This window comes from Aythya marila, assembly GCF_965140915.1.
Source record: "Aythya marila genome assembly, chromosome: 1".
Classification (NCBI taxonomy): domain Eukaryota; kingdom Metazoa; phylum Chordata; class Aves; order Anseriformes; family Anatidae; genus Aythya; species Aythya marila.
Genome location: NC_139042.1, coordinates 203,947,711 through 203,963,705, shown reverse-complemented (window position 1 = coordinate 203,963,705; position 15,995 = coordinate 203,947,711). Strand labels below are relative to the sequence as shown.

The following is a 15,995-nucleotide window of genomic DNA, read 5'->3' as shown; positions in this document are numbered from 1 at the left end:
GCTGAATGCTGTCCCCAGCCAGAGAAGGTGAAAGCAATTTGGCTCACCCTATGCAAACATCCCCTCGTGGGCAGGTAGGTGCTGCTGTTCGGGCTCTGCAGTGGCTCCAGCGGGGTGTTACACACCCGGAATGCCTATAAATCATTGCAGACACCTGCATGAGGTCAGTCAAATCCCATCCTGGGATGTAATGGCAACTGCAAGGCACGCGGTGTTGCGATTTGGGTGGTTCAGAATTTTGTCAATTTTTATCACTTCCTTGAAAAATAAATCTTAAATGAAAAGCCCAGGGCTGCGGTCAGGTGGTGCTTTACTGAATGAGAAGAAAAACTCCATTTTTAAGCAATGCAATGAGCTGAGCTGAATCCATCCTTAAAGGTCAGGGTTAATTTGAGTGTTAGCACTTCTCTCTGTATGGTCACTGGCAGCGTAGCAGCTGAGCTGTTCTTGAGTTTTTCAGATGAGTTTGTGTCAGCCTGGAGCTATTCATACGCTACCCCCAAAAAATAACCTTCTGAGTGTATCTTTCAGCGAGCTGGTTGCTGGTGATTGTTCATCCAAGTGACTGATCTGAGTGGCTGGAAATTTTGTGGTGCTTTACCTTCGGCAGGATGAGCCACACGCTGAAGCTCAGGTTTGTGTGGGTGAACGGGCAGTCCCGCGTCGAGTCTGCGCCCCCAGCCTCGTCAGCAGCCTCGGGGCTGAGGTTCACGAACTTTTTTTCTGTTCCCTTTTGTTCTGTCTGCAGCTTCCTCGGCTTCGGGCTTCGCAAGAAGGCAGACGGGTCTGAAAACTATGTAGATTACATAACCTGCTGCCGGGGTTTGTTTCAGCTGCGGGGTGGCTGCTCTCAGTTTCTGGCAGGGTGAGCACGCTCCTCTGCCCACCACACCATGCCAGGGCCGGGGCTGAGAGCAGGTGTTGAGACTGATGACATCCTCTGATCCCTTTTTGGGGTGTGAATTTGAGGAAATGTAAGATTTTCAGGATGCCAGTACCCCTCTCCTAATACATTCCCATCAAGTAGACGTGGATTAAACACAAACACTCAGGAACGGTGTCAGGGCTGAGAAGATGAAGGGTGTTTTTGCATACTGCCTGCCAGGATAAGAAAAATTAACATGAAATTCTTGTGGTCTTGGAGAATACTCGCACAGGGAGTTGTCTGTTCGACAGATGAGGGCTTGAAGAGTATTTGGGTTGGATTAGTCATTTTGAAAAGAGGACTCGCATGCAATTTGTAGGAGAATGTTTAAATTTCTTTGGGATACGTTAACTTCCACTTGCTGAGGACTTCTCATTCTGATTCTCAAGGAAATGAACCGATAGTTCTTACTCAAGCAGAGATCTCACTGAAATCAGTAGTAAGGATTTCTTGCTGTTAGGGAGGCCTGCAAAAAGTGAGGTTAACTCTACACAGTCCTGAAGTATGAGGCTGGACTGCTCAGCAGCCAGTGAATAGTCAGGGTTCTGCTCATTCAGAAATTGTTGTTTCCTTCAAATTGTCTGATTTTTACCTTCTGTAGGGTCCCAGGGTTATTTCAGTAATGGTATTTCATTTTTTTTTTCTGTTTTGGGCACTTACTCCGGGGTTACAGATTCTGCTGAGGTGTTGCTGGCAGTGATACAATCGGTGTCTTGTTTATGGTAACTTCTTTTAAGGTTTGTAATGCAAATATCTCTGCAGATGTCAGACCTCCGGGTCCTCTGAAGCTGAGGATTTCATCTCCTCTAACCTGCTTTATCCACCTGATCCAGCTACATCATGAGGAAGGGCCTTCACCATCAGGCTCATCTGGATGTCTGATTTTCGGAGAGCTAAAGGCAGAGTCTCTTAATTGCAGGAGTAATTTCAGATGGCAAGTAGCAGGACTTACTCCTCTTTTTATGATCATCATTCTAAACAGGGAACTCTGGCTTCCCTCATAGTTGTTTTTCCGTGGTGTTCTGCCATGACAAAGCAGTCTATAGATAATTGTGCGAAGGAAACATGGTGCTCAATTTGGAGTGGTATTTGTGTTGGTAGAAGAGGATCAGCATCCTAAAGACTTGGGCCTAACTCACTTTAACAACAACAAAAAAAGTTTGGTTTTCTATATAAGTGATTTTTTAATGATACTGCTTCTCTCAATTAAATCTCTTCCAACTTAAATAATGAGATAAACTGCCATATGCTAGTGTAATGCCAGCACACAAATCGTGATAAAATATAAATTAACAGAACTGCAATTTGGGGCTTTAATGCCATCAGAGGGATCCATTTGGGAGCACTGTTCATTCTGCACAAGATGTGGAGTTTGTTGCACCACCTGCCTCTGTTCTGGAGGCTTTGGGATGGAGGGACTGGGAAGGACCAAAGAGAAACTTTGGCAATTCCAGTGCCTGGGGAAGAACTGGTGAGAGAACCTCTTCTTCCAGGAAACACTGCAGTGAGCTTTAAAAGCTGGCACGTGAGCTCTGCAGCCTGCTGTGGATGCTGTCTTGGATTTTGAGGCAGAACCAGCCCTTCTGTGGCCATTTGTGCCAGGCTGCAGTTAGCAGTCTGTGGAAACTGGCTGTGTCTGTACCAGGGAGTTTAACGGGGCTTAGTGGGATTGCACAGCATCCTGTGGTCCTTAGGGGGGCTTTGTCCAGCTCTTTCCCAGGCAATGCAGGGGGTGGTTCTGCTGTGGGGTTTGGCTGCTGCCCTGTGCTGCTGCCAAAGGCAGCTCAGCTGTGTGAATATGGGGTACACAGCAGCTCTGCTGGCCCTTGGGGCCAGAAAAGGGACTTTTTTTTTTAATACTGATACAGGAATAGGCACAGGTGTCTTGGTACTCAGTAAGCAAAGGGTCGAAGGCACAAGCAGCTCTGGAAATTTGGATGCTGAGCTTATCTGGGCAGTTTGAAGAGTTGTAAGCACAGGTTAAGTACTTTACTTCCGATTTTTATTTACTATGATCTTGTTCGACCCAAATATTTAACTGATCTATGTGACTTGGACTTCTTAATGCTAATCTTTGGAAGTCCACATGTATTTGGACAGAGGCTGCAGACCACATAAACACGTCCATTAATGGTGAGCACATAGCTCAGATGCCTCCCTTTTCTGTTTTACATCGGCATCAGTGAAGGAGTGGTAAGTGTCCAGCTGCTTGTGTCCAGGCAGTCCTTTGGGGTCGGTCGTGATGAAGGTAAAGTTTAGTTTAATGCATGTGCTTCACTAAAACCACAGGTGTTTATTTTAGTGCTAGCATCAGATACTTGTGATCTTGAAAAGGCTGGAAAAGTGTGATGCAAAACAATAACTTTTTTCTTTCCTTTTGGTAAAGAATACCTGAGAGGAGTGCGTGGAAGCTGTCAGCAGCATTCCTGAACAAGTATTCAGGCACAATTAGGCCACTAGTATTTTGATGATTGATTAAAATGAACGAGACATTATAAATAACATTTTGAATCCTTTCTGTGCGCCTTCTGTTTATTTCATTTATTTTTTAGGGGGAGGGAGAAGATGTCAGATAATTTTTGGTCACTTCTGCGCTTCCTTGGAGACTGGAAAATGTTTCACTACAGGCATTTGAGATCCTTACGTAATCTGGTAGTTCTGATAACAGGAATTGTAAGAAAAATGCTGAGCAATTCACATCTTGTCAACAAATTGCAAGATTGAGAAACATTGTGCTAAATACTCCGGCAATAATTTCCCCAGAAATACGAGTATTCTGGGCTCCTGGAAAGCATATGTTTCCCTAGGAATCAGGGTTGTATCCTAAAGGAGTTAAACTCTCATCTCACGGAACAAAAGAGGTACTGACAGTTATTCTGTAAAAAGAACGCATTTGGGTTTTGTGGAGTATTAAAATAGAGTAAAATGGAACTATAAGAAGGCAAAGAGCTCCAAGTTCAAGGTCTGTGGTTCAAGGGGACCAGCCAGGAAGGGACTTGATCCCATGTGAAGCACAGTGGGGCTTATTTTACCTGCTCTGGTGCTTCACAACTCTTACTGTATTCAACAGAGAGGGTTTTGTTATTTTTTTCCAGTATAAAATGAAAATACTGACCAATTATTGCTACCTCCTTTTAAGTTGCACTTCCAGAAACGGAAATGTAAATGTCCTTATTTTTAGGATGGTTTGAAGTTGCCATATTCCGATCCCTTCTCCAGAATACAGATAGCCTGAAACAGGAATCCAGAAATTGAGGATGACTCAGAATTAAAAATGAGTCAGTTTGTGCTTTATTCTGTTAAATTTCTTTGAACTACGGAATTAGAAGCAGATAAAATGGTTACCTAAGGGTGCCTTGTCCAGAATTGTATAAATTCCCTTGCTGCACGTGACAGGGGAGTGGGGCAGCATCAGAGGTCCCTGTAACACGTGCAGGAGAGTGACAGAGGGGATAAAACAGGAGCGATCTGTGCTCCCGAGCTGCCTGAACGTCACACAAGGCATTACTGCGTGCACACCTTGCAGAGCAGATTTTGCAGATGCAGGGTCTGCCGTGAAATCAGAAACAGCAAGAAATATTAACCTCGAGTACCTACAAGCAACAACTTTCTGTTTAGTTCCTGAAGAAGTTGTGAATTGTCAGTGAATGCCATTAGGCAGCTCACGGTGCAGCGTTCAGAACAAAATATTTCGGCATGGAGCAAGGGCACAGCGTCAGCAGCTGCTTGCTCTTCATTTTAATCCCGTTGTCTCTTAACTACAGAGTTCAAAATCTTCACCTATTACTTTTCTCATTCAATATCAGGAAACAACCTTCCTTTCTTACAGTATTTCCTCCATTGTTGCTAATCTGTCATTTCTTTTGTCCCTCTCGCAGCGTGTTCCTTGTCTGGTGTCACAGATGAGCTCCGTGCCCGGTGGCACAACCAGCCGTGTAGGTTGAATATGTCCCTTAAAAGTCTCTCTGTGTTTTTACTGCATTATTAGGATGTGAGGAACAGTCTCAGTCATGCCAGAGAAGGTTTAGAAGGGCGTGAAGGATTCCTTCATGGAGAGGGAGCTCAAGCACTGCAACAGGCTGGAGGTATTGAGGAGCTGCGGGGATGTGGCACCAAGGGGCACAGTGTAGGGATGGGTCAGGGTGGTGGTTGGACTTCATGAACTCAAACATCTGTTTGGGCCTGGATGATGCCCTGATTATTGAGCTGTATTGTTCTGCCAAGTACTGTCACTGCGTTAGTAAAAAACTGAGTTTCTGGACAGACAGAAGAATGGTGATAAAGTGTTTGGGCGATGGGGGGCTGAGAATAGGGACTTGGATGGTAAAAGCAGTAAGCGTGCCATCCTGTTCTTCTCTGGTAATTGTTTTGGCTAAACTAATGTCCTCCTGACACGTAATTCCTCATCGTTTTCTAATAAAGCACAATTTAAGTCACTATTTGTTTCTCCCCTAAATGGTATTTTCTTTCTTTCCCATCTTAACTTTAGCTTCCGTGTTGCTTTTTGAAGTAACAAGGAGAAAGCAAAGTAGTGGATCAGATGTTTTCCACGCCTGTGTTTCTGCAGATTGGTTTGTTCAGGACGGCCATCTTCCGAGTGCTGCTTTCTTCAAGTCAAAAGGGAGCAGTTCATCTTCACGCAGCGTGCTGCAGTAAGCACTGAAGAGCAATACAGATACAAATTAAAATCAACTTCAAAGCTAATTTTATGATTTCATATCTAGCTCTTAATGAAGTTTTAGTTTCATGTCTTTACACCAAGCCTGTAGTCTGGTCTGACCTCATCTGACTGGAGATATTTTTTTCTACAGAAGTGGGATTTAGAGTGAGTGCCTTTAGAAAGTTGTCTAGTCTGAACTCACCAAGTAGTGGTAAATCTTGCACCTCTTTTTTTGAAGGCTAAATCTTTAATAATGCTATAGCAACATAAAACAAGAAGTTATTTCAAAATTGAGCTCTTTCGGCTTCCAGCCTTCGTGTCTTGCTGTGCCTTTCTCCTCAAGGCTTGCAGGGTGGGTTGCTGTTTGTCATAGTCACAAAGTATCACTAGAAGTTGGGTCACATCCTCATCTTCTCCGTAATAAACTGTCTTTGCTCCTTTGACCCAGCATCGTGAAGCCTGTATCGCAGTGTGACTGTTTTCTGAGCTCTCCCTTTGAACGCTTGCCAGTCCTTCGGCATCTTTGCAGGGTGGGTATCGGAACTGGACATGAAGTTCTAGCTGAGAATTCAGCTTGGTTTGTTTCGTAAACACTGAAGGATGGTGTCATCAGCCAAACCATTAATACGCCCTTGCCCTGCACTGGCAGTCCACATGGAGATGATTCACTTCAGAGTGAAGCCTCTTCAGAGCCCTTTCTGGGTAGAAAGCATCCCAAGTCCCAGAGGAGTAGCCTGTGTTCCTTCTGGAAGCACGGACAGCTTTGATTTGTTAGGATTAAAATCATTTGTTGTCTTCAACCACCGCTAGGTCATCGTGGAGCATTACTATTTCCTCTGCCAGTACTTCTGTCATCTTAAAAGTTGTTTTTTTTATTATTATTATCTAACTTACAAAATTGCCAGGGCCCAGTTCGATGCCATTTGTTGCTCGTGTCACACAGGCAGTAACACGAAAGCCTGCCATCCACTTGCTTTGCATAAGACAGCAGTTTACCAGCTCTGGAAAAGATGAGGGGACTTTGGTATCCCAGGTGATTCTTCTTGCGGACAGAATGAGTCATCTGCATGTGGACTTCAACATGTGGGTGAGTGAATCATCAGGTGTCGAACAGATGAAGCTTTTCAATGGGACATGCACAAGACCGTGTTTTCTCACAGAGACAACTTGTACCTGCCTGAAGAAAGGAGTAGGGAGGCTGGAATAGAGTGACATCGAGTGCCTTCGAACATGTTACGTTGGGAGCTGATCCGTAAGCCAGCCCAGTGTTGCTTTTCACAATTCTTTATAAGTGTGTGGGATAGTGACCTTTAAAGTACTGGTAAGAGCAGCAGCTTTGGGAAAAACTAAAATAATTGACCAGGGGTTGCACAAGAAACTGAGCACGAGCTTGTCCTTCTCACGTGCTTGTCTCACCCTACAGCCTGTAGGGAGGCTATGTAAATTGGGGCAGCACGTGATGACGACCCAGCACGTACGTAGAGCCTGGGGCTGGATAAAACCCGACTGCATGCATTCGTCTGGGTCTGACACAGGGCTGTGGCCAGCGCCCGCTTGGGCAGTAACCGCAGACTAAGCTGCAGGATTGTCTCAGCTTTGCTTTCTTTTTTTTTTCGGTAGCACATGGCTGAGTTCCATCATCCACAATCGTGCTTAGTTTTGGGTTTGACTGAGTTCTGAAAACTATACAGCAAAACCATCTTGCTGTTATGACAGATTGGGGATAAGAAATGAAGCACCGCGTTTAGGTGTGAACATGCTAGGTAAGTCGGGCTCAGAGCTTCAGCCGAAACCTGACGTGGGTTTACATGAAAAAACTAACAATCATTTCATGGAACTTCAGCTAAGCTTTAGTTTTGTAAGAGTGCTGTGAGCTCAGGGAATTTTCTTACAGGTTTCATTATAAAGCATTTCTCAGTGGGCTTTTTAAAAGGGTTTTCAGGAGGTACCAGTAATTGTAGCCGTACATGGACAGAAGAATTCTCTGAGCAGTGAATTTTTATTTTTATTTTTTATCTCAGTGAGGGCTGCAGGCTGAAAATACATAGATTTTAGTCACCAACGCAAACTTAAAGTGAGGTAAATTCATTCATCGCAATTAAAGGTGCAGATGCTTTTAGGATCTGACCAAATAGCTCTAAGTAAAAGCATGTTCTTCATTCCTACTTCTGAATATGGATTTCGTAGAGTGGAAGGGTTGAGCACCAGAAGTGCAATAATAATAAAAAAAACCAACACCACCCCCACTCTTCACACCCACCCCTTCCCAGCTGTCTAGCTCAGTAACTTTCACACCATGGTTGCAAGGCCAGAACGATTACAAATTAGGGTTAGCACAAAATCTAGCAATCTGAACGTTTCTACATCATTTTACTGTAATGTAGAGGCTACAATTTCTCAAAGAACAAATCTGACAAAATGCACGAGGGCAGGGAGGTCACACTTTTTTTTTTTTTTTTTTTTTTTTTAAACAATTCACTGCAACAGAAAATGGGATTTCTTAGCCTTGCTTTTCAGGCAAACCGAATCATACACGGCACTCCTGCATCCTAGGATCGTCCTCGTTACCAAATTTCCTTCTAGGAGGAGGAGGAAGGACATTCAAACAGTTCCATATACGATACCAAGACCCAAAACTTTTGGCTACGGGGTAGTTCTTGGCTGTTTTTTTTAAGTGTCCTTAGGCAAGTCACCAGGTGCCCATAACAAATTCATGGGAGCGGCAGAGTATGTTAAACCTTCCTAAATCTTACCCTGTGCAGAGGCTCTCTGAGGGCTTATTTTCAATTGTGGTGGAAGGAGCATGCTTGGTTTTCACTCTGATTTTTAACTTTGACATAGATCCCTCTAATTAATTTACCCCAGGGCTAGACCATACTGCTTTTTAGGGTTGTAGAGCAGCCATTAATGGAAATTGGTTGAGAGTGGGAGCGCATGCATGTAGAAAGCGTGTATAAAAAGATAAAGATGAGCCTCTTGCTTGTGATGTGCTTAGATCAAAGCCAACAACGTGTCCTATACCTTCGAGTAAAGTTAGGTAGAGAGCTGCTGTGCTCTGAATAACAGCTGCCACCGCAGCCTTCAAGGCAGGAAAGCTTTTGTGGTCCTCAATAATGTGCAGCTGATTCTTAGAAGCATGTGAGTTTTTGTCTGCATACAGGGGTGTACAGCTCCAGGTATGGATCAGGGGCTTTGCCTTGATTATGACGTGAGATCAATGGTTTTCAGGTATCCTTAAAGGAAATACTCAATTATGGTATCAGCAGTAATTGGGGATAAAAGGTACGCTCCCTAGTGCTTGAACCCAATGAACCCTCTGGCCGTTGTTGCCTGTGGTTATATTTACAAAGGCAAATTTGCAGTAATGCAAAAAACAAACCTGTTGTTCTTCATGGCAGCGTTAAGAGGTAGTGTATCAGAGAATAAGTATTTTAATTGCTGCAGGAGAATCTTTATGGAAATCAGGTACGTACCAGTCACAGCCTCCCTGCCTGCTACCCTGCTCTTAAAGGAGGCGTGATAGCTGTGAAGGCATCCTTCAGGATCTGGGTGAAGTATTCATACTGCGCTTATCTGTGCCAGAACACCTCAGTGTATATTAAGAGAAGTCAGAGTTCACCCCCCAGGGAGATGCCATAATTCCCCCAAGAAATCCAGCGTCAGAAACACAAACCAATGTACAGACACAAATCAGGTGACTGCCAGCCTAGGTCTAACAAAATCGACTTTAATTGAAAGTGTGGTGCCATAACAATGTTTTTTTTTCTTTTTTCTCCTTTTGATGCATGGTGTGCGTTCAGGACTGTGGGACAGGGAAACTTGTATTCTGCCCAGCACTTCTACTCGGTTCTTTTTCCTGCTCTTGCTGTGCTCCGTGTGGGAGCTATCACTATTGAGAACACACTGCGCTCCTGGTAGAAAAAAAGACTAAAATCCATCTTTTAATTTATTTGTCCTCTCGTTTGGAGAGAGCAACTAATGTGATTTCGCATAATAAAACCAGCCATGTGAGAATCCACAGAGGTGATTTTCTAAATTTAAGGTTTCCCTTGAATTTTTTATCACAAATAGATTGGATTACTATAGGCTGTGTCAGTGTGAGTCACTTGTAAGTGCCTGCTAATCCAATAAACCTGAGTGGTTTCTTATGGAAACACTATTTTCTGATTTCTATTTATACTGTGGACCTGGCCTTGCTGAATCCCCACTGACTTCACTGGAAACATCTACGTGGAAAAAACTCGTCTTAATTTCATGTGGTAATGGACATCACCATGAATCAGTAAAACGAAAAATAGCCTCGAGTAATTAGTAAATGTTTTAAAACGAGTTATTTCCCTCGGCGTTGTTCTGTATTTTGTAGCGTTTTAGGCTGAGAGTAAAAACAATCTACGGAGCTTTTTTTTAATTTAGTTTGTATGGAAGGTGGAACAGTGTTAATAGGTTTTCGCCCTGTCCTACAAATTCCAGTGGTTTTGCTCCTCTTGTTGCCACTGCCCTACTTTGTGCTGGTGCAGTGCCCTTGGATCGCTGCGTGCCGTGCTGTCCTATCACTCTCAGCCCTGCTGAAAACTGCCTAAAAAAATGGAATAAAAAAGCAGCCGCTTTGAAATCATGACTTCAGCCTTTTTCCTCTGTTTAGCTTGAGCAGCAGCTGGTATTACGAGACAGCAGAATGCAAATACTTGGCTATTTTTCGGAATTTGTCTGAAATTAAATTTAAAAAAAAGCAAGGAAGGCAGTTTTTCCAACCTGAGATAGGTTTTACTTCCCATCCAGAGCAGCAGGAGGGTCTCACAGTCTTAAAAACCATCCTCTAAGCCTGGCCCGTTGCACAATACCAGGATCTGTGTTTGCAAAATGGATCTCTCCAGTGCTGAGAGGGGGGGGGGGGAAAATAAACGTACTGGAAATAGTTTGACAAAATTCAGCATTTGGGACATATGCAGCGCTGCTGATAACCTTAAGGCACCGCAATCTTCATAATGTTAAATTTACATGCACGTACCGAGTGCTCAAATACCATCCTCCTCGGGCTCTACTGGCGCGTTGTTGTGCGTGGTGTGAGGGCTGGGACGCTCAGCTCCCCTCAGTTTTTGACGTATTGAGACAGAATTTGTAAATGTTGGCTGCCTACTTGATCACACGTATTTGTGATGATTATTGAGCCTCTGAAATAAACGCTGCCTGGGGAGTCGGGTCGGTAGCTGGGGAGATGAGAAGCTCTAATCTTTATTTTGCACAACAAATTCTGCTAGTAAATGAATAAATTCTGCTAGTAAGTGTTGCATGGCATCTGGGGAGGCAGTTCAATACCGAGATTTTAGATCTGTTAGTGGTGGTGGTTTATTAGCAATAGCTCCAGATCCTGAATTAGATCCTTAATTAAGATTTCAGCTAATTTTGTCACTAAGCATCCAGTCTCTCGAGCAGATACTCAACAGAGTAAGGGGATGCACAGAGGCCTTGGAGTTAATGAAGGACCTAGAACTAAAGCACAAGAGAAGAGTGAAAATAAAGCAGAGAGATCTGTCTTTATGTGTTGAACACAGCTGAATAATATAAAAGCATATCTGATGAGGTAAATATAAAATCTAAAGTACAAAAAGACTGATAGCTCATGTTAGTGGAAGCCTCATTCTTGCCACAGAGTGATAATAGATAGTAGATAGTGCACTAAACAAGCTGGTGAGCATAATTCGATTAAATCGTGGGTCTTTTGGAGGGTCTGAAACCCCTTTTGGAGTCACCAAGGGAACAACTTTGGTAATTAACAGATTTCAGGTTAAAGAATAAAGCCGTGATATCTCTGCGAGCAGTACGAGCTGTGGCAATCTTCTTGAAAACACTACGCACGGGCAGGCTGGCAGCGAGGTTCAAAGGCAAAACTTACTCAACACACGGACAGCTGAAAACGTAAGAATGCCTAAATCAATATGTTCATTGCAGGGGCTCGAGCCAGCTTGGGTTAGGTGGATCTGGCTTATTGCTGCATCTGACACCAGCGTTGCATCAGCTGGGCTGCGGGGCAAGATCGATGCCCAGGCAGATTTGTCTTGACCTGAAACAAATGGACTCTTTCCTTCACTCATCTTATTTCTAAAACCAGCCTTTGTTTAATATGAGAGTTAAAAATAAGCTTTCTTTTTTTAGAAATGTGCCCTGTGGCTGGTCTGTGGACCAGAGGGCTGCTTCTAACCCTGCTTTTTTGTTAGGTAGCTGCTGCTCTGCGTAGGGCTTTCTTTTGGGAACGGGACACCGTCAGTGCCCTTAAGGTTGTTCTCTTGTCTGTGGACAACAATGCAGGAACACGTTGCCAAGAACTGGGTTTGAAAGTTGTCCTGTTTCCTTCTGAAGGCATACGCTAACCATAAAGCCTGAAAATTGAAATTAATTGTGGGTTTTTTTTTGGTGTTTTATGACTTGTTGCACTCCTGTGGAGGTGGTCAGCTGCAGGAGGGGGGAAGAGGACTCTCAACACGAATTTTCCACGCTGTGGTGATGAGGCACTGTCCCAGGATGCCAGGTCAATGCCATCAGTCTGTCTGAAGCCTTAAGCCCAGGTTTCCTGCTTCTGCCATGGCTGCAGTTCTTGGGCTGTTGCACATCAGGCAGCTCATCTTCCTGTTTGTGGGGAGCCAGACTCCCAAGAACAGGCTTTTTAAATTATTTTCCTGCATTCCTAAAAATAGGGCAACTGTACCAGCTTGATCAGAGGCACTTGAATTGATTCTGATGAAGTTGGGTTGTCAACATTTCCCTTCTTAGGTCTTCAGACACCCTTGGCCCTCTGCACCCATGCAGGGACTCTGACTATGATTTCATGCTGTTGATGGAGTATTTGGGAATGTGAATTACACTGAGAGCTGGGTCCTTGATTCCATTTGTCTGGGTGAGTTGCACAGAAGGAGGAAGCTGATGGTAGGTGAGGGAATGGCTCGTGCATCAAGGGAAGGAGGAAATCCTGTTTTTTTTTCTGTCCAGGGTTCCACTTGCTGTACATTTGGGCTGTTCCCCACCCACCAGAGGGGTTGCAGCCCTCTCACAGAGCATGCAGTGTGTTTTTTTTCTGAAAACAGAGCATGCTCTCCGATTTCTCCCTCTCCTTCCATGGAAAAAAAGCAGTGCTGTGAGATCAGCAATTACCTTTCCCCAGCACTGTATGTTCTCTAACGCAGGGTTCAGCTAGGAGGTCACTTCAACAACAACTAGAAACTGGCTGTTTCCAAAGGCTTCATGCAAACCTGCTCTTCCTGTAAGCACTCCGTACTCAAGCAGAATGATAGATTTTCTTCCAAGTGCAAGAAATCCATTTTATGTGCTGCTTTCTGAGAAAGATTTGTTGCTGGCTGTTTATCAAACAGCAAGAGTGCTGCGGAGAGGGGGAAAAAAACACAGTGGCAGAAGATGTTTGAGTAGCTAAGTACTGCTTCTCCCCCAGGAGAATTGCTTTCAGGACACGAGGTTGTTGATGGAGTTCCCAAGTGAGGACGTGTTTCCTTTCCCCCTCCTTCGTTCCTCATTAATCAGTAAGGTGGGAAGGCCTCTCTTTGCACTCGAGGCATTTTCATGGAGTTGTGGCAATTCTTCGTCAGTTATATAAAAAAAATAAATAAATCCCGCAGCAGTAACCCAAACACAACGGGTTGTGCTTCAAACTGCAAGCTCATCTCACGCTGTTGAGATGCGAATTGAAATTGTGGGCACAGAATTCTTCCTCTGTTTAGAATACATTTTTTTTTGTATCTGCTAATGACATATTGTCATGCAAATGAAGTTGAAATAAATTAAAGGAAATAGTTTTCCTCTAAAGTATACTCAGCTGTAGGACTCCATAATGGAGATCTATTTTCAATTAGAGTTTGGAATTTGGAATAAGAAGCCACTGAACTAAACATAGTTGCCAATTTTGAAGGGACATAGCTAGCATAAAATCACACCCATCTCCAAAATATGTTGATCTATTTAAAATCTGGAGGAGTATCATGAAATCTGTGGTTTTACTTTGTATATTTGATTGTGTTTGGAATTTAGAATTTTTTTTTTCTGGATTTTTTTCCCCCTTCACAACAGCGTTTTGAGAACAGAAATGCCATTTTTTTAAAACCACAAATATTGGCTGTGCATTTCAGAGGCAAGCAAAAATAGTGGCCAGGGTCATTAGTGAAAAACACACTCCATAAAGCTCTATTGTTGCTTTGCTAAATTTAATAGCGTGAGGTTTAATGATGTCCCTTCCAAAGGAGTTAGACGATTGCATACCTCCTAATGATGCATGAATGCATTTCACATTGAGATTTTAGAACCTCAGCTGATGAAGGCAGGATTGGGAAAACATTTTTTTTCCATGCACAGTTGCTTGATGAATTGATGAGATTCTCTGTTTGCTTCTGAATGCGTCGTTGGTTTTATTTTTTGCTGATGCTGAAGGTTGGGTACCTTGTGCTGAGATCAACGTGCAGCCACCGTTGTGAACCACTGATAGTTTTATTTTTAAATATGTTTGTCCATCTAATTTTACTGCATGTTTATGAAGACTGTACTTTCCTTATTGATTTCAGAGAGAGCAGTATGACAGTGTGAAAACTAAGACGTTAGGGTGACCGAGGCAATTGCTGCACCTTCTCCAGATCCCACGGCTTTCTAACTTGGAGGTGAGGGAAGTGAAGCAGACAGACAGATCTGTGGCATTTTTGTTTCCCTTCCTCACCCCTTCCCGGCTGTAAACTTTAGAACAGAGCCAGGGCTCTTCCTGGCATCCTCCTCTTTCCATCTCTCTCTTCTTGGTGCTCGTGCATCACCATTTGCAGCAGACTGAGCACCGTGCTGACCTTGAGTGCTGAGATGTCTTCGTACTGCATTTTCCAGTCCGTCCCTTGCTGTTTAGTTACTCATTGTCTGGAACTTACCAGTTCGTACAGAGCTTTGAATAGCTCTTCCAGGTCACTACTTGGCATGGTAAAGGGAACGAGGAATTTTTTTGCTGGTTCTGCTAAAGGTTTACTAATTAATTGTGTGGCTAAAGAGAGAATGCAGCATTAGAGCATTCTTTTTAAGGACAATACTCTGAATAACTCTACTTCATACGTTTTTCCTTTTCTTTTTCTCCTCCCTTTTTTTGATTGCTTGTTTTCTTAAATTTTAATCTTCATAATGCTTTTCAAACATAAATGAATTCCCAGTAAGGCATGGATATACTTTGTGTTTTTACAGATGTGAATCTGAAGTGCAGAGCAGGACATAGTGGCTGACTTCAATGCCTGTTGCAGTGTGTTGGGGTGCTTGCAACATAGGGCTAGCATGTATGACCCCAAAAAAGAGGGAAAATTGCCACTTTTCTGGTGTAGGTGTTGGAGGCAAGGCAGGGAACAGTCGAGGAATGTAAAATGATGCTATATAGCTATCCTGGAGCAATTAAATCCCTTTTTACATGTTTTATCTCATTTTTTCTCTGGTTATAAGGAGCTTCTTTGGCAAACCCAGAATTTGGCATTGTTGACTTTCTTTGGTGGCGTGCTCAAATCACGAGGCAGTCTCCACAGTTCGTCTTGATAGAGCCCTCTCGTAGCAGAAATATTCTGGCAACCCAGTCGGAGAAATAGAAATGAATGATGGAATATTTTTTTTCCATTGCTGAGTAAAAGCAAACAGTAAGCTTCAAGCATTAATTAGCAATATAATAAGAAACTTCAGTTCAAGTAAAGATTTTTTTTTAAACAGAATTTGTCTTTTTTTTGTATTGCAGAAGAAGAAATGGTGACCGAGCTGGGCAAGTGAACCAGGACTATCCAAAAGGTAAGTCAGTCAAAGGAGACTGCTTAGTTTGATTGTTTGTAAGACTAGAGGACATCTGTGCTGTAAGACGTGTATTTAATTGAGGAGATAATTAATTTTCCTCCCTTCTTTTGACTGGGAGTGTAGTGTGTGACTTTGTAGAGTTGTTTTGAGTTAGCTGGTTTGAAGCCATGTTGCTCAGGGCGAGTTGGACTCGGTAGGTTATTTCTCTGCCTTTCTTATCACTGCTCAGGATTGTGTCCTGTAATTGTGTTGCTGCTGCTGTTAGAGCCATGGTGGTCCAGTGATGTGTGGAGGAGGTCTGCAGGGAAAGGTGTTGCCTCTTCTGAGGCTGTTTCTGATGAAACTCGAGGAGTCAGAGCAACCTACAGGTACACAAGAAGGTCTAGAAAGGGTTTTTCGGGTTACGAAAGCTTGGTAATATTCTCCGTAATACCAGTTGGTGCAAGGAAAGTTTTAATCTTCCTTTCAGGCTGCTGAATATTTTTGAATATATTGAAAACAATTATTTGGAGTGCTGTATGTGTTTGTGGTTTAGCACAGGAGTTTCTTCCATTTTGGTCAAGAAAGACAAACGTTTTTCAGTGGTATTTCAGATAGCAAGCCTTACAGCTC

At 43.3% G+C, this 15,995-nt stretch overlaps 1 protein-coding gene across 3 annotated transcripts in view; it reads left to right on the top strand.

The window, feature by feature from the left end:
• The window catches only part of LOC309887891 (uncharacterized protein), a 113,293-nt gene that overhangs the window by 43,616 nt on the left and 53,682 nt on the right, over positions 1–15,995 (top strand). For all 3 annotated transcript variants that reach the window (XR_014319099.1, XM_082779921.1, XM_082779920.1), the window contains exon 3: positions 15,331–15,380. Coding sequence is in view for 2 of the 3 variants with exons in the window: in XM_082779921.1 (XP_082636047.1) it covers positions 15,331–15,380 (50 nt within the window). In the remaining variant the exon portion in view is untranslated. The remainder of the gene's footprint in view (positions 1–15,330; positions 15,381–15,995) is intronic.